The sequence below is a fragment of the Caretta caretta genome, chromosome 5 (assembly GCF_965140235.1).
Source record: "Caretta caretta isolate rCarCar2 chromosome 5, rCarCar1.hap1, whole genome shotgun sequence".
NCBI lineage: Eukaryota > Metazoa > Chordata > Testudines > Cheloniidae > Caretta > Caretta caretta.
Window position 1 is genome coordinate 105397250 of NC_134210.1, and position 14495 is coordinate 105411744.

At 39.1% G+C, this 14495-nt stretch overlaps 1 protein-coding gene across 15 annotated transcripts in view; it reads left to right on the plus strand.

The window, feature by feature from the left end:
• The window catches only part of KDM4C (lysine demethylase 4C), a 475753-nt gene that overhangs the window by 91546 nt on the left and 369712 nt on the right, over positions 1-14495 (plus strand). For all 15 annotated transcript variants that reach the window (XR_012668619.1, XR_012668620.1, XM_075128780.1 and 12 more), the window contains one exon: positions 5619-5668. Coding sequence is in view for 13 of the 15 variants with exons in the window: in XM_075128780.1 (XP_074984881.1) it covers positions 5619-5668 (50 nt within the window). In the remaining 2 variants the exon portion in view is untranslated. The remainder of the gene's footprint in view (positions 1-5618; positions 5669-14495) is intronic.

Genomic DNA, 14495 nt, shown 5'->3' on the forward strand with positions numbered 1-14495 from the left:
GCCACCTCTTGGAGGATGGAAAAGAATTTTTTCACCAGCATATTGGCCTGGGCTGAATGTTTTCTTTTAACCTTTCCCACAGCAACCCAGTGATTGGCTAGGACATAAAGTTCATGTTATCTCAGCTTGGCAGGTACCCAGTGCAAATACTCATTCAGTAGGGGGCCTGGTTCCCTGATATACCAGAATTTAGGGAAAGGCATCCCCTAAAGAAGCTGGGGCATAGGGTTGGGGCTCCTGTGAGGAGACAACCCCATTTCCCCTGCCTCTTAGCTTTCATATGAAGGGAGGATGGTAGGGTCCCAGCAATGGTGCTAAGACAAGGTTATCGGGGTGGAGGAATGGGGAGCTGATGGTAGCCCTCTGCCAAGTGGAAGAGATTATGGAAGGAAGGATGACTTGTTCTGGAAAATTTATTGTTGGATAGATCTCACATGCATTTAAGTTAATAAAGTTACAGCCTAGTTAAACCACTTCCCTTGAGTCTTGTCTGTCTTTCTGAATGTCTGGGACAATTGACCTCAGGTCAATGGGCAAATACAGTTTTGCAGTATTGATGTGTTACTGATATGCACCTAACGTTATCCACATGCTAAAAATGCAAGTGGTTAGATGCTGTGTTTCATGTTGTACAGCAGTCACTTCACAAATATGATCTTCCTGTCTGAGTATACTGTATGGGAGAATGGATTTCCCAGGAATGGTCTGTCTAATTAGAGAATCTTTTCTTTAATAGGGGCTTTAGTTTTCTGTAGAGTACCAACACTTTTGGTTGTACTTTATGGAGTTGTGTAGTTTAATGATTTACAGTACACTACACAGCACTATATACAGTAATTTGTCTGCCTTGGGCTGTGAAAGATGTGAGCATATATTTTAAATTATAGTGTACACACTGCTGTGTGTGTAATATGGGATAGAGGACAGAGAGACATATAAGCAGTTTGCAAGGACAAACATGGAGAGAAAGAGATTCAATTTTAGGAAGGTAATGAGATGCTACTAAAGCTGCAGTAAGTGAGCAGAATAAAGTTGGAAGTCTCCCCACAGTCATTTCCATTTGCAGTACATCTGAAGTGGGCATGAGCTCTGTTGCAATTGTTGTAACTTGAGGATGCTGGTTATCTTGATGGAAGAATCGTCTTGTATTTGAATGGGACCCACTGAGCAGTGGTTAAGTGTGAATGAGGGGTTGTGGTTGGGAGAAGTCAGGAATAGGCCTCTTGTTATAGCTTGTGGTTAGGAGAAGTCAGGAATTGAACCTCTTGTTATAGCTTGTTCATTTACTGTGCTTTTTCAATTAAACTATAATAGTTTTCAATTCCTTAACATTTAGAAATAGAAATTAAATTGTTAAAATATGGTATAGAGGTGAATGTGGCTAGGATGGGGCTTAAGGGGTTTTAAGACCTCCAAACTAGAAAAAAACCATTAGTTTGGCAGATAGGCGGGCTGTGGGGAGGGGAGAAGAATCTTAGATGTGAGTCACATTTACCATGCACAGAATAGTAAAATGTCCAAAGTATCACGGACATGTTTTTTTTCTATGCTTACCACTTGGCATTTGAAACCAAAAACAATTCAAGGTGCACTGATCATTTCAATGGTGATATTTGTGCATGTATGAGCAGAGATTGAAAATTACATAGGTCATTGGTCTAGTACTCTATATTTAGTCTGAGAACATCGCCAAAAAGGAACTTCTGGCCTAACAGACCAATAATCGATTCCAGATCCAGTATCTTGTGAACCACTGGGGCTAGAAATGAATACTGTATCCCAGAATGTACTCTGCTTCCCAGTAGTCGACCTCATTATTTTCTTGTCCTGGCAGGTCATGAGAAACTGAATCATAAATTCACACAATTCTGATTACCATCTTGACTGTAGGCATCCAGGCCAATTCTGACTTGATTTTAGTGATTGCCATTTTGAGAAATGTTCCACAGTGTCACAGGGGCACTGATTGGAGTCATCTGGGGAGGACTATCTGGTCTTATTGCTGACTGGACAGTTATGGGCCACTGTCTTAAAGTAAGCCTTTTGACTGGTTGATTATACTACCACTGCACAGACCACTTACTGGACCTCTGTCTGTGGGGATGCTACTTGATGCCCCAATTTAGCAAAGCACTTAAGTATAGTTTAAATTTACCATGAGAACTTGAGTCATTTCATTGAGTTTGTGGAATTGAGAGAGGTAATTTTAAATTGGAATCCATGTAATTTTATATGAAAAATTACTATATATATTTGGTTTAGAGAAACAAGAAATGGTAGGGCAGCTCTTACTAATTGTTTACCTGCGGACGTGGTTGGTAAACAAACTGGCCCGGCCCGCCAGGGGCTTTCCCTGAACAAGCGGCGTCCCAAGTTTGAGAAACACTGCATTAGAAGAAGCCATTTAAGGAACTGTCTTGAGGTAGGCCAATTAATCAATATTCAGAATGTCAAATACCATTAAATCCCATTGTTTCTCTGTTAACCAGTTTTTAACCCCTTGTCCTCTCCGGGGTACATGGCCTGACCATATGGTGATTAATAAGAGAAACTGTTAGCCTTTTAAGTTACAACAGCATTTCAGTATTCCAACAAAATCATTCCAAGAGTTTTAAATATAATTCATTGGCATGGTCTTAGTTAACCTCCTCTTAGTTAACCAATTCATGCTGACGTTTTGGGGAGGTTTCCTTGGGTTGGTTTCTTCTTGAGTCTTCTCTGTTTTTCTTATCTGTCTGGAGCAGCTTGCTTGTAGTGATGAACAGGATTAGTTGTGGAGTGCTTGCTCTCTAATCAGAGTAGGACGGGGTGTGAGTTTGGGGTCACTTCAGAATTATTTAAAACTTTCTCCTTATTTTCATGAAGTTATAGGTAAATACTCTTCTTTTCAGACTTGTTTACATTCATATTGGTTGCTGTCACTCTTTCATTGGCTCCATGCCTTTGGGGTTGGTTTAGGTGACACTTACAGCTCCTGAACAAGCCTTGTTTTATGCATATGCAAAGTTTCTTTAATTGCCTTTATTCTTTAGGCAGGAAAGATCCAGATAACTTGTAAAGTTAGTGTTAAGTATTTCTTTTTATTTAGTCTTTTTTCTGAGATATTCTTTTAATTTTATCAGAGATTGACAGGAAATGAAATTCTGTTTCTAAAAAGTCCACGCCGTCCTCCTATTCTCTATATGAGAGTTAATAGTTCTCAAAACAGTTTTTAAAATTAAATAACTTGTATAAGGACTTGAGCTTAAGATGTTGCTTCTATGTGATAATTTTTGGAAAGATGATTTTTCTCATCTTCCTGAGTGGATTGAAAAAATTTTGAGCACTGCCAGTAACTAATTAATTCCTCATTAATATCAGTATTCTATACTTAAATAGCTGCTTACATTAATAATTAGTTTAGCATCAAATAGCACTCCTATATTTGTACATAAAGCATCTTATTATTCCTATAACAATGATATCAGGCAGTTACTATAAGAGGCCTGCATTTAGATACAAAATATTTGCAAATGTTCATATTAAAAGAAGCTTAGGCCATCAGCATTTGAGAAAAAACACACATTTTCACCTTTAAATGGAACGTGAGTTGAACGTAACCAGTATGTTTCTGTAAAACATTTCCTACCAGAAATATTTTCCAAGTTTGAAGAACATTTATGGTGGGAAATGTTTTACAGAAGATACTGGAGCAATATTTAGTTAAAATAGGTGGTGATGTAAATTTTGTAAAGTGGTTATCTGTTATTTGGGAGATTGTGAAGCTTTTTAATTATTTGCTGTGTGTGGTTCTGTTCTTTCTGTATTAGGGGATGTTGAATTATTGCGTCAGGGGCTTGTTGGTTTTCATTTGTGGTATGGATAGTCCTTTCACAGGATCATTAAATGATAAAGCTACTTTAAGTATCAGTTGAGGAAGGAAGTTGGATGGTTTGGAGTTGGGCGGATTATTTTATTATACCACAAGTGTTGGTGAAACTCAGTGAGAGGTTGTCTTGATTTTGCTTGGGTTTGGCTCTAACTAATTACATGGGAACAGAGCTTTAACAACTCATGACCTGAGTCAGATAGACAGATGCTGTGAGGCTGAGAGCTGATTTAGTCTGGAAACAGTGCAACGCACCTTTGATATTGAAATCAGGTGATTTATGTTTAATTTGGGTTTAGGGGTTACCTGTGGTCGGGTGAGCAATGCTTTTTTCACCTTTGATATGGGCTGCTGACTTTTTTTGTTTTATGGTGGCTGTTTCCAGTAAAGTTGAAGCCACTGTGCCATATTCTCTGGAATTGTTGTCATTCTACTTGAAAGACGTACCCATAGCTGAATTATTTTTTGGAAGTAAGTGACTCCCACATTTTATGATCCAATATATTGACTGGTCGTGGCTAGGAAAGCTTAAGTGAACCATTGTGTGTACTTCCATGGTTAATTAACTTTTCCAAGAGATGATCTTGGACCAGTGATCAGAAAGTCAACTGCCAGTTCAAAATTTTTTCTATTATTTGCCAGTTTAACTCCTACTTTCAAAGTACTTCTCATATAGTTTGGCTGTTCGACCAATCTGAAAACATTTGTATATGGAATAGGCTGATAAATACATACTTGGTGATTTTCACCTGATCAAAGCTACATGTTTATTCTGTGTAGAGGATATCAAACGCAACCAAACTCTGCCATAAACATGTAAAGTGAAATAGAAGCTGATTGTGCACACACATCACATATGCTATTGAATCCAAAAATTACAAGCTAATTAACATCTATGGTAAATCTGTGAAGTAAATAACAAAATGCTAATTCATTTTTATATTATACCATGTGCTGCTAAATTAGGAAAGGAAGAAGAATCTTCCTGCATTAAAGTAATCTTAAATTTTCAAGCTGCAATTAACGCTAAAAAAGAATGGGATAGTACCAATGCTTTTTCTTCTCACAGATCTGTTGTGACTAGACTTTAATAAAATCTTTTAAAAAAGTTTCTTGAAATCAAAGATTGAAATATTTCCAAATACAGTATTTTCATAAATGAGATAAATATTGCATTTATGAATGCATATTTCTTTGAATTATAAACTGATTTAAGTGTAATGATATATGACTAAAATAAACTGTCTCATTCCTGCAATTCAACACAAATATGAAAAATGCATCTTAAACTCATATTTTTCAGTTGAACTCTTGTTTTGTGAAACAATCAAAGAAAATAATCCTACATGAAAGTTTTGTTGCTTTGGTGTATGTGTTAGTCTTATTCGGAAATAAAAGTAAAAATCAATATCTGCATTTCTTTTAACTGGAATAACTGTATACAGATATAATTACATACAGGTATTGCCAAACTCTAGAAATTCAAAAGAGTATTGGTGACTAAAACATTCTTAAACTACAATTTATATTATATTAATCGGTTTTTAAAATTAAAAGTAAAATAAAGCACTTTCTTTTCTTAAAAGTAAATAAACTCCTAATTTTTCCTCATGTTGTTTTACAGTGTACTTTATATTAATAACCATGTTAATAACCATATAACGATTCAGCTATTTTGTCCATGCAGAATTATTATTGTTTCATAATTGTAGCGCTAAACATTTAATCCATTTCTTTGCATACATTTTAGGTATGCTATCCCTCCAGAACATGGAAAACGTCTTGAAAGACTAGCTCAAGGTAATATTTTCAACATTTCTAATCAAAGATGTTTGTTTCAAAGGTCCTTGATTTTCAGGAGTTTCTTTGATTTCAGGTAAAATAATTTTACAATCTCAGCGCTCCTGACTTAATATGGTTTCATCCTCCTTAATATGGTTTCATCCTCCTTAAAATCCTCCTCTAAAATGCCTGAAACATGGTAGATGAATATTTTTCAAAATGTTTGTGTGTGTGTGTGTGTGTGGAGGGGGGCGGGGCGGAATTTAAAAGCAATTGAAGCTTGCTTTTTAAAACTTAATCTTTTTCTTGACTTATTTTTTTTACTATTTTATAGATACTTGTTTTGTCTCCAGATTAAAATTGAGAATTATGGATAAACAAATAATTAGACCCATTTCTGGGACTGGTACCACATGAGCTGTAGCTCTTTGAGATGATATTTTCACCAATTACATCTGAAATATGGTTAAGCATGTTTTAGTCAGGTGCTGTAGGCCAAAGATATTTCTAGGTTTATAGGTTTAAATATTTGGTTTAAAGAGCATGATCAGATGCAAATTTCCAAAAGTATATGTAAGTTTTTGTTTATACACAAATTGTGTGTGCAAAAGAATCTGATGCATATGTGCAAGTAGGGCATTTGCGCGCACACATACAATTATGCATACATTTGGGTTTTATTCTCCCTTGAGTTAATTCTACACTAGCCGCTGAGAACAGTAATACTTGGCATAGGTGAACTGAATTATTGACACATAATACTAATGTCCTGTGTATTTGTGATCATTAAACCATGGTACCATGGCCAAATTCCATCTTGGCTAATTACTTTCTACCTACTTAAATTCCCCTTGTAGTTCCAGTTGAGAGAGCTTTCCTCATTTTCTCCTTTTCAAATCCCATTTAGCCTTATTGCTGGTGCAGGAGGCCTGCTATTTACCGCCATAGAGTTCACTGCAATTCATTTGTGAAGTGAGTGATCCTTAGTATAGGAAGGACTGGCGGCGTCGCCTATTATTGAGGTTGCCTAACACTTACCATTATAAGCCCTTGTGTTCAGTTACTTAATAACTTGGCAAAACTTTTACCATTTGGTCTGAATTTTTCCATTTTTGGTGTCTGCCTCAGGCTGGTTGTAGGGTTTTTGTTGTTTGAAATTAAAAAACAAAACAAGCAAAAAGGTTGAGCCATTTGCAAGAATGAGGCTAGGGAATTATATGTTGTTTTGCCCATGTTAAAAAAAGTCCTGAGACTTTTTTTTTAAATTCTCTAGTGCATCCAGTTGGTTGAGCAGAGACAGGAAATTTGGCAGGGTGTGGGGGAGTGGCCTTTGTGACAGGGATGTGCCTTTTGCAGTCCTTGTGAAAATTTGCCCAAGTCATAAGCTTTTATAAAAAATAAAATAAAATTGCAGCTTGCACATGCTCAGTAGAGACTTCTTCAATTTAAACAGGTAAAATCTTTGAAGATTCCATCCACATGAGACAAGCTTTCGAGCTACGCAGAGTATGACTGGAGAGTCAATCTCACTCTCTTTCCCTGGCTCAATGACTGTTCATTGCCATTATGAATGACTAGGAATAGCCACCATGAATGTCAATAATTGTTGTTTGCTGTGTGATAGCTGTGCTGGTGTCAGGGTATTGGAGAGACGGGGTGGGTGTGGTGATATATTTTATAGAACCAACGCCTGTTGGTCTCTTTCACCAACAGAAATTGGTTCCATAAAAGATGTTAGTTCACCCACCTTGTCTCTCTAATAAGTAGTCATTGAGCCAGAAAAAGAGAACGAGAATGATTCTGTAGCTGGTTGTTGGGGCACTTACGCAGGATGTTGGAGACGCAGGTTCAGGCTCCAATGATTATTAAATTACTTGTACACAGCGGAACAGCTTCAACAGGAGAGACTGAGAATGACTGATACCGGAATATTCTATAGACCTGTGGTTAGGGCACTCACCTGAGAGATGAGACCCATGTTCAAATCCTGTTTTTCTCATCAGGCAGAGGAGGGAATTGAACCCAGGTCTTCCACTTGGCTAAAGGTTATAAGGGAGGTTGCTGTTGCTGCCTCCTCCTGCTCAACATGAATTCACAAATAGTTTTGGGTTGCCAAAACTGCATTTTTCAGTGAATAGTTTATTCACTGAAAAAGTTTCCCCAGCTCTACTTCTGTCAGGATTATCCTTTAAAATGGAAAATGCAGCTTTTTGAATGGTTGAAACAGGGCAGGTAAAGACTTTGCACTTTTCCCCTCTTGCGTTGGGCTTTCTCTTAAGGCTTGAGCCAAAGGCTGTTGAAGATGCTGGGAACACTCTTGTTGACTTCAGTGGTCTTTGGATTAGGTCCTAAGAGATACCGGTCCTGTAGACTACATAAGAAGTTTATTCATCCCAACATAAAATTTGGTATTGGCTACTAGTTTAGCAGACATTAAAGGTGACTATCACCACATTTTTTCACTTGTTTCAGTTCGTTCAATTCTCCATCAAATTTAAAAATGAACTCCAAGAATTACTTTCTTTTAAAATCATATGAACAATTATAGAGACTAGTTAGTTTGACACTTGTAGTTTTATTATGAAAGTTTTGGCATACTAATAACTATAAAGCTGGTATGTTCTAGTAGCCCAATACATTATATTAATAATACCAACATAATTGTAATCTTGAACTTCTGGTAGGAACGAACTATTCTCGTGAATGTTAAAGTGGATGAGTCCCTGGGTCTGGATAGTAGATTAGAGTAGGACATGGAAGGTGATTACATGTGTATGTAAGGATTATAGTAATGAACTTTTTACTCCCTCTGACTATATATTCCCATATTTTCTTTAATAATTGCTCCATAATTCCTTATTATTTTGTTGCTAGTAGAGTTTGAGAAAGAGGCATCTGTGATCTTCATGATGTAGTTACTGCCCATTAAAACATGGTCAAAGTTTTAAAGTAAGCTGTTTTAAAATGATGAAAATGTCATGTCAGCCACATGGCTGCAATTTATCTAATCAGTAAAGGTTAATAAACTTAGAGGATGATGAGGACTTCAGACTTAATTACATGTTTATTCAAAACTCTTTTTGTGGCATAATTTTTGTGGAAATGCAATAGCTAAAAAGCTGCATGATTCAGAGGTTTAGTCTTGCTGACCAGATGCTTACCGAATTAATTAAATTCTCTTAAATAATTAAAATAAAATAATATATTAAATGTGATGAAGCATTACAGGTTGTCTAGGTCAAGGCAGTACTGTACTGGGTACATAAGATTGAAGAAAGGCTAGGATATTTTCCATTATCTTGTCTGCACATCATAATTATCACACTTGCCTTTTATGCATGAATGCTTTCGTCTTTGGTTTCCGTTGAAATCTTGATTGACTGTGGCACCTACAAATATTTTATCTGAAAGACATTAGACTTGCATCTAATAAAGGCAGCAGTTTGATTTCGCCCTTCAGCTGCTTTCTCATTTATGTAGTTTTTTTTCAATTTTATGTAGACCTAAATGTAATAAAAATCTCAAGTGAGCTGTTACTGCAATTTTTAAACTTGTTGTTATGTTCATCTGTAATACCACAGCATTCATAAGGATTTTTGGTTGACAAAGTTGGTTGGAAAGTAGAGGCAGAGCAGCAAATCATAAGTGACAGTATGGAAGATTTTCAGATTCTTTAAATAGATTCCTTAATTATATAGGTTATTTTAGAAAAGAGATGACATCTATCTGTGATGTTCAATTATGTTACGCAAAGGGACTAAAGCAGAGTGTAATATACTGTAAGTAGTTTGTGAAGAATGTTTCAAAACTACAGTGTATGTAGTATAAGCTGATCTATTTAATACAGAAGTTCATAGCTATCATTTATGAATAAAATTATAAATAGTTCTTGACATTAATGCAGAACTTGATATATCTGTATCTGTCCATGTCTATCTAAATGTCTGTCACCTCATGCTTGCAAAAACTGAAAATTTGTGGCTGCTGAAGAGTTAAAGCTTTTGTCAAATGGCAATTTTATTTTAGTCAAAGTTAGTAGAGATGGAAATGAATAGATAACAAACTTTAGATTATTACATATACATCTGTGTATAATAACACTCATTTCATTGCAAGCAGCAGTTGCCATCTTCTGTGACTGTAATAGTCTGTACTTATGCAGAGTGTTACTGTCTTCCAGAGGTCACTATGACCATACGTGCTCATCCTCTTAATGCTTCATTTTTCTTGCAGTCTGGAAAATATCAACCTTCAAAGGGTTAATACATTACGAATCGATTATATGTTAACATTATAACTTAAACCCACCAAGAAAAAATAATCATAGCTATGTCTGTCTTTCCTTCCTTAACTGACATTGACAGAGGAGCACTAGATGGGGGAATGCAGGCCATAAGTAAAGTTAGTTGAGCTAAAGATGGGGAGACCATCTTTATTCTGAATTTCCTTTCTTTAGTCACTTTAAATTTTGAACTTTGCCACAATGATGATATAATTTTTGTATTTCCTATTTAAATCAATAAACTAATCATAGAAATACTGCAAGTCCATATAAAGTATCGGGCTAAAGCAGAATATATGTGTATTAATGTGTAGTAAGGTTCCTAAGTGTTTGCTAATTAATCCACAGGTCAGAATGGTTAAAAAATTGACCTGGTTTACAGGGAAAGTCAAGACAGCTATATAAAATTAAAAAATAATATACAGATGCTCCCTGACTTATGCAATCATTCCATTCCGGAAAGCCTTGCGTAACTTGAATTTTGCGTAAGTCGGAAATGTATACCTGTACGTTACGCAAAAATTTCCGCAACTCGAAAATCCTATTTCTGGTTTATGGAGATTTTTCTGTAAATGTGAATTTGCATAAGTTGGGTCTTGTGTAACCCGGGGAGCGTCTGTATAATAAATGAGAGAAAGGGGAAGTTGATAGTAAAGAATACAAATCAGAAATTAGGCATTGTAGAAAATTTGATAAGGGAAACAAAGACACACGTGGAGAAATCTATGTTCAACAGAGTTAAGAACAATAAGGAACAAAAAGAATCCTGGCAATGGCATTAGTCCATTGCTAGATGGAAATGGTAGAATTATCAATAATAAAGCAGAAAAGGCAGAAGTGTTCAATAAATATTTTGTGTTTGGGGAAAAACAGATGATATAGTCTCATCATATGGTAATGATAACACTCCTTCCATTCCACTATTATCTATGGATGATGTTAAACAGAAGCTACTAAAGTTGGACACCTTTTAAATCAGCAGCTCCAGATAATTGGCATCCAGGAGTTTTAAAAGAGCTGCCTGAAGAGCTAACTGGACCGTTAATGTTGATTTTTCAGTAAGTCTGAGGAAGTTCCAGAAGACTGGGAGAAAACTAATGTGCCAATTTTTAAAAATGGTAAACAGGAAGACCTGGGTAATTATAGGCTTCTCAGTCTATCATCTATCCTGGGCAAGATAAGGGAGTGGCTGATATGGGACATCTTTAATAAAGAATTAAAGGAGAATAACATAATTAATTCAAATCAACATGGGTTTATGGAAGATAAACCCTGTCAAACCAACGTCTTGTTTTGATGAGATTACGAGTGTGGTTGCTAAAGGTAATAGTGTTGACATAATATACGTAGACTTTTGTAAGGCATTTGACATTGATCTGCATGACATTTTGATTAAAAATTAACATAACATAAATTAAATGGATTAAAAGCTAGCTAAAATTGTAAATGGGGAAATGTCATCGAGTGGGTGTATTTCCAGGCAGTGGCGCTGGGACTGAGGGGGACTATGGGTGGGGCCTGTCCTGTCCACTTTTTGCCAGGGTGGATCCTGCCCTCTTCTCCTCCTCCTCACCTTAGGCCCCACCCTCCTTGGCCAGGCCTCTGTGGAGCCCAGCCAGAGAGCCCAGGCAGCTGTGGGGAGCCGCGTGGACCCTCCAACTCCCCAGTATGCAGGGAGCTGAGAGCAGCCACTGTCCCGTGTCCTTGTTCCCCGGGCTCCTCCTCCTGGCCAAGGGCAGGTGGAAGGTCCATGACTCCATGCCGGCTCCCCACAACTGCCTGCTTGGCTCTCCCCGATCCAGCTCCGGGTTGAGGGAGGGGCAGGGGCTTGGAGCTGTAGCCCGGCCACAGTAAGAGCTGCATGTGCAGCTGTGAGGAGCCATAGACCCTCCACCTTCCTTGGGCTGGGAACCTGGGGGGCAGGGACATGGGCAGGGGTTGCTTGGGCCCCTCAAGCTGCTGTGGCTCTCCACAGTTGCCCGCGTGGCTTTTATCATGGCTGGGCTGTGGCTGTGAGCACTGCCCCCCCCCACCAGAGTTGGGTTAGGGAGAGCTACGCAGGCAGTTGTGGTGCAACTGTTGCTGGAGTAGTGTCCAGTTCTGGTGGCCACAATTCAAGAAGGTTGTTGGTAAATTGAAGAGGGTACAGAAAATAGCCACAATAATGAGTAAAGGATTAGAAAACATGCCTTAGAGTTAGACTCCAGGAGCTCAATCTATTTAGCTTAACAAAGTGAAGGTTAAGGGTTGATTTGATTGCTGTCGATAAGTATCTATATGTCGAACAAATATTCAATTATGGGCTCTTCAGTCTAGCAGAGAAAGATGTAACCCGATCCAGTGGTTGGAAGTTGAAACTAGACTGGAAATAAAGTGTAAATTTTTAACAGCGAGACAGCTTTTAAGTAAAGATTGGATGTTTTTGTAAAAGATATGCGCCAGGAATCTTTGGGCAAAGTTCTATGACCTGTGTTATACAGGAGGTCAGAGTAGATGATCACTGTGGTCCCTCCTGGCCTTGGATTATATGGATCTATTAACCTAGGAATCTGTATTTGAGATTGCCTTCAGAAGACATTTCAGTTCTGTTGTAAAGCCACAACTTTATTATGGGCCAGGTTGTTGTATTCTTACCCATATTGAATAGTACCTTTATACCACTAATAGTCTTGTTGGAGTCAGTGGGGCTGCTAATGGAGTAAGGCACTACTCTTTTTGAGGTAGGCATATCCCAATCTGGCTCTCTATCGGGGTGGGCAAACCTTTTGGCCCGAGGGCCACATTGGGGTGTGAAACTGTATGGAGGGCCGGGTAGGGAAGGCTGTGCCCCCTAAACAGCCTGGCCCCTGGCCCCTCCCACTTCCCACCCGCTGATTGTCCCCCTCAGAACCACCGACCCATCCAACCCCCACCCTGCTCCTTGTCCCCTGACTGCCCTCTCCTGGGACCCCCTACCCCAAACCGCCCCCCCCTCCAGGATTTCACCCCCTATCCAACCCGCCCTGCTCCCTGTCCCCTGACTGCCCCAACCTATCCACACCCCCGCCCCCTGACAAGCCCCCTGGGACCTCACCCCCTATCCAACTCCCCCTGTTTCCCGACCCCTGACTGCCCCAGAATCTCCGCCCCATCCAACTATTCCCTGGGACCCCCTATCCAACCCCCCGCCTGCGTGCGCACCGCCGCCCCCTTACTATACTGCTCTGAGCGGCAGGAGCTCGCAGCCCCGCTGCCCGCGTGGCTGCTGGAGAGGGGGAACAGTGGGGGGAGGAGGCGAGCGGGGGCAAGCCTCCCGGGCCAGGAGCTCTGGGGCAGGGCAGGACGGTCTCGGGGGCTGGATGTGGCCTGCGGGCCGTAGTTTGCCCATCTCTGCTCTATATGATCACAACAATACAATTTAACTGAAGATCCTGTGCAAGTGTTCCTTGTACTACGGATGTGTTTTCCAGTTGTCCCTGACAAAAAAAACAAACAAATCGTAAACCATTTGAGAGACTGCCTGATTCCCAGTTGTTAGACTGAGACTTTGCCATCAGAGTCCTGTGCTATGTGGGTCACCATTTCTAAAATGAAAAATTGGGCCCTACAGCTGATAGTGTTCATTGTTCCCTAATGGTTTAGCTTTCCTATGAAGCAGGAGGTGAATACAACCTTTGTATCAGCTGAATCTAGTTGAGATTGCTCTCCCTCAGTGTTTGAAACCTTTTGTGGTCTTAAGGTGCTCAGTGCCATAATGTCCTGTATACATGTGTACTGCCTGCCCTCAGATACAGCTAGTAATCTGCTTAGCAGATTGTCATTTATGTTTTGCTGCTCATTGCCCCATCCACCTAAGTCACAAAGATCTTGAGCCAAGTCTGGACCAAGGATAACTATACTGGAAGTGATGTTGGAGAGATGCAGCCCGTCCAAATAAAACAGCCCTAACTTGTGGGGAATCCAGTCATACCCGAAGGTCTGGCCACCAACAGTGCAAGTGAAATTCTTGTCTAATGGGCAATATTACTGCTGCTCTGGTACATCTTACTGTGGATGTTGGTGTCCCTTTACCCCTGCCATTAGAGAAGTTTTGAATACACCAGTCTGGTTCTTGAGAACATAGGAAAGAATGCAACTCAATCCTGTTGCACTCTAACTTTCAATTATACACTTATCCATTCCATCAAATCATTGTGCTAAATTTGTCTGTCCTTGATGCCTTAACCTCTTTAGGTATGTGCACTCAGTCACTGCCCACCGGTTTTTTTCCTACCCTTGTGTCTTGAGCTGATTATGCTTTTACTGTCTTGGGTCTCAGTGTAGCGTTTACTTTTTTTAATTATTATTGTTCACGAGAGTTTTTGATTTGATCACTCTCGGTCCCAATTGATTTCTTCTCCCCCCGTCCCCCAAACCTTAATATCACCTTTTGACAGTTTTGTTAATCTTTTACGGGGTTCATGTCAATGTATTGTAAATTACTTTATTATGTTGTACAACACCCTGGGCTTTATAGCAGGTAGTAAGTGGGGCTTTTAAAATCAGGATTATTACGCTTGTATTATATTGTCATGTTTGCATCAT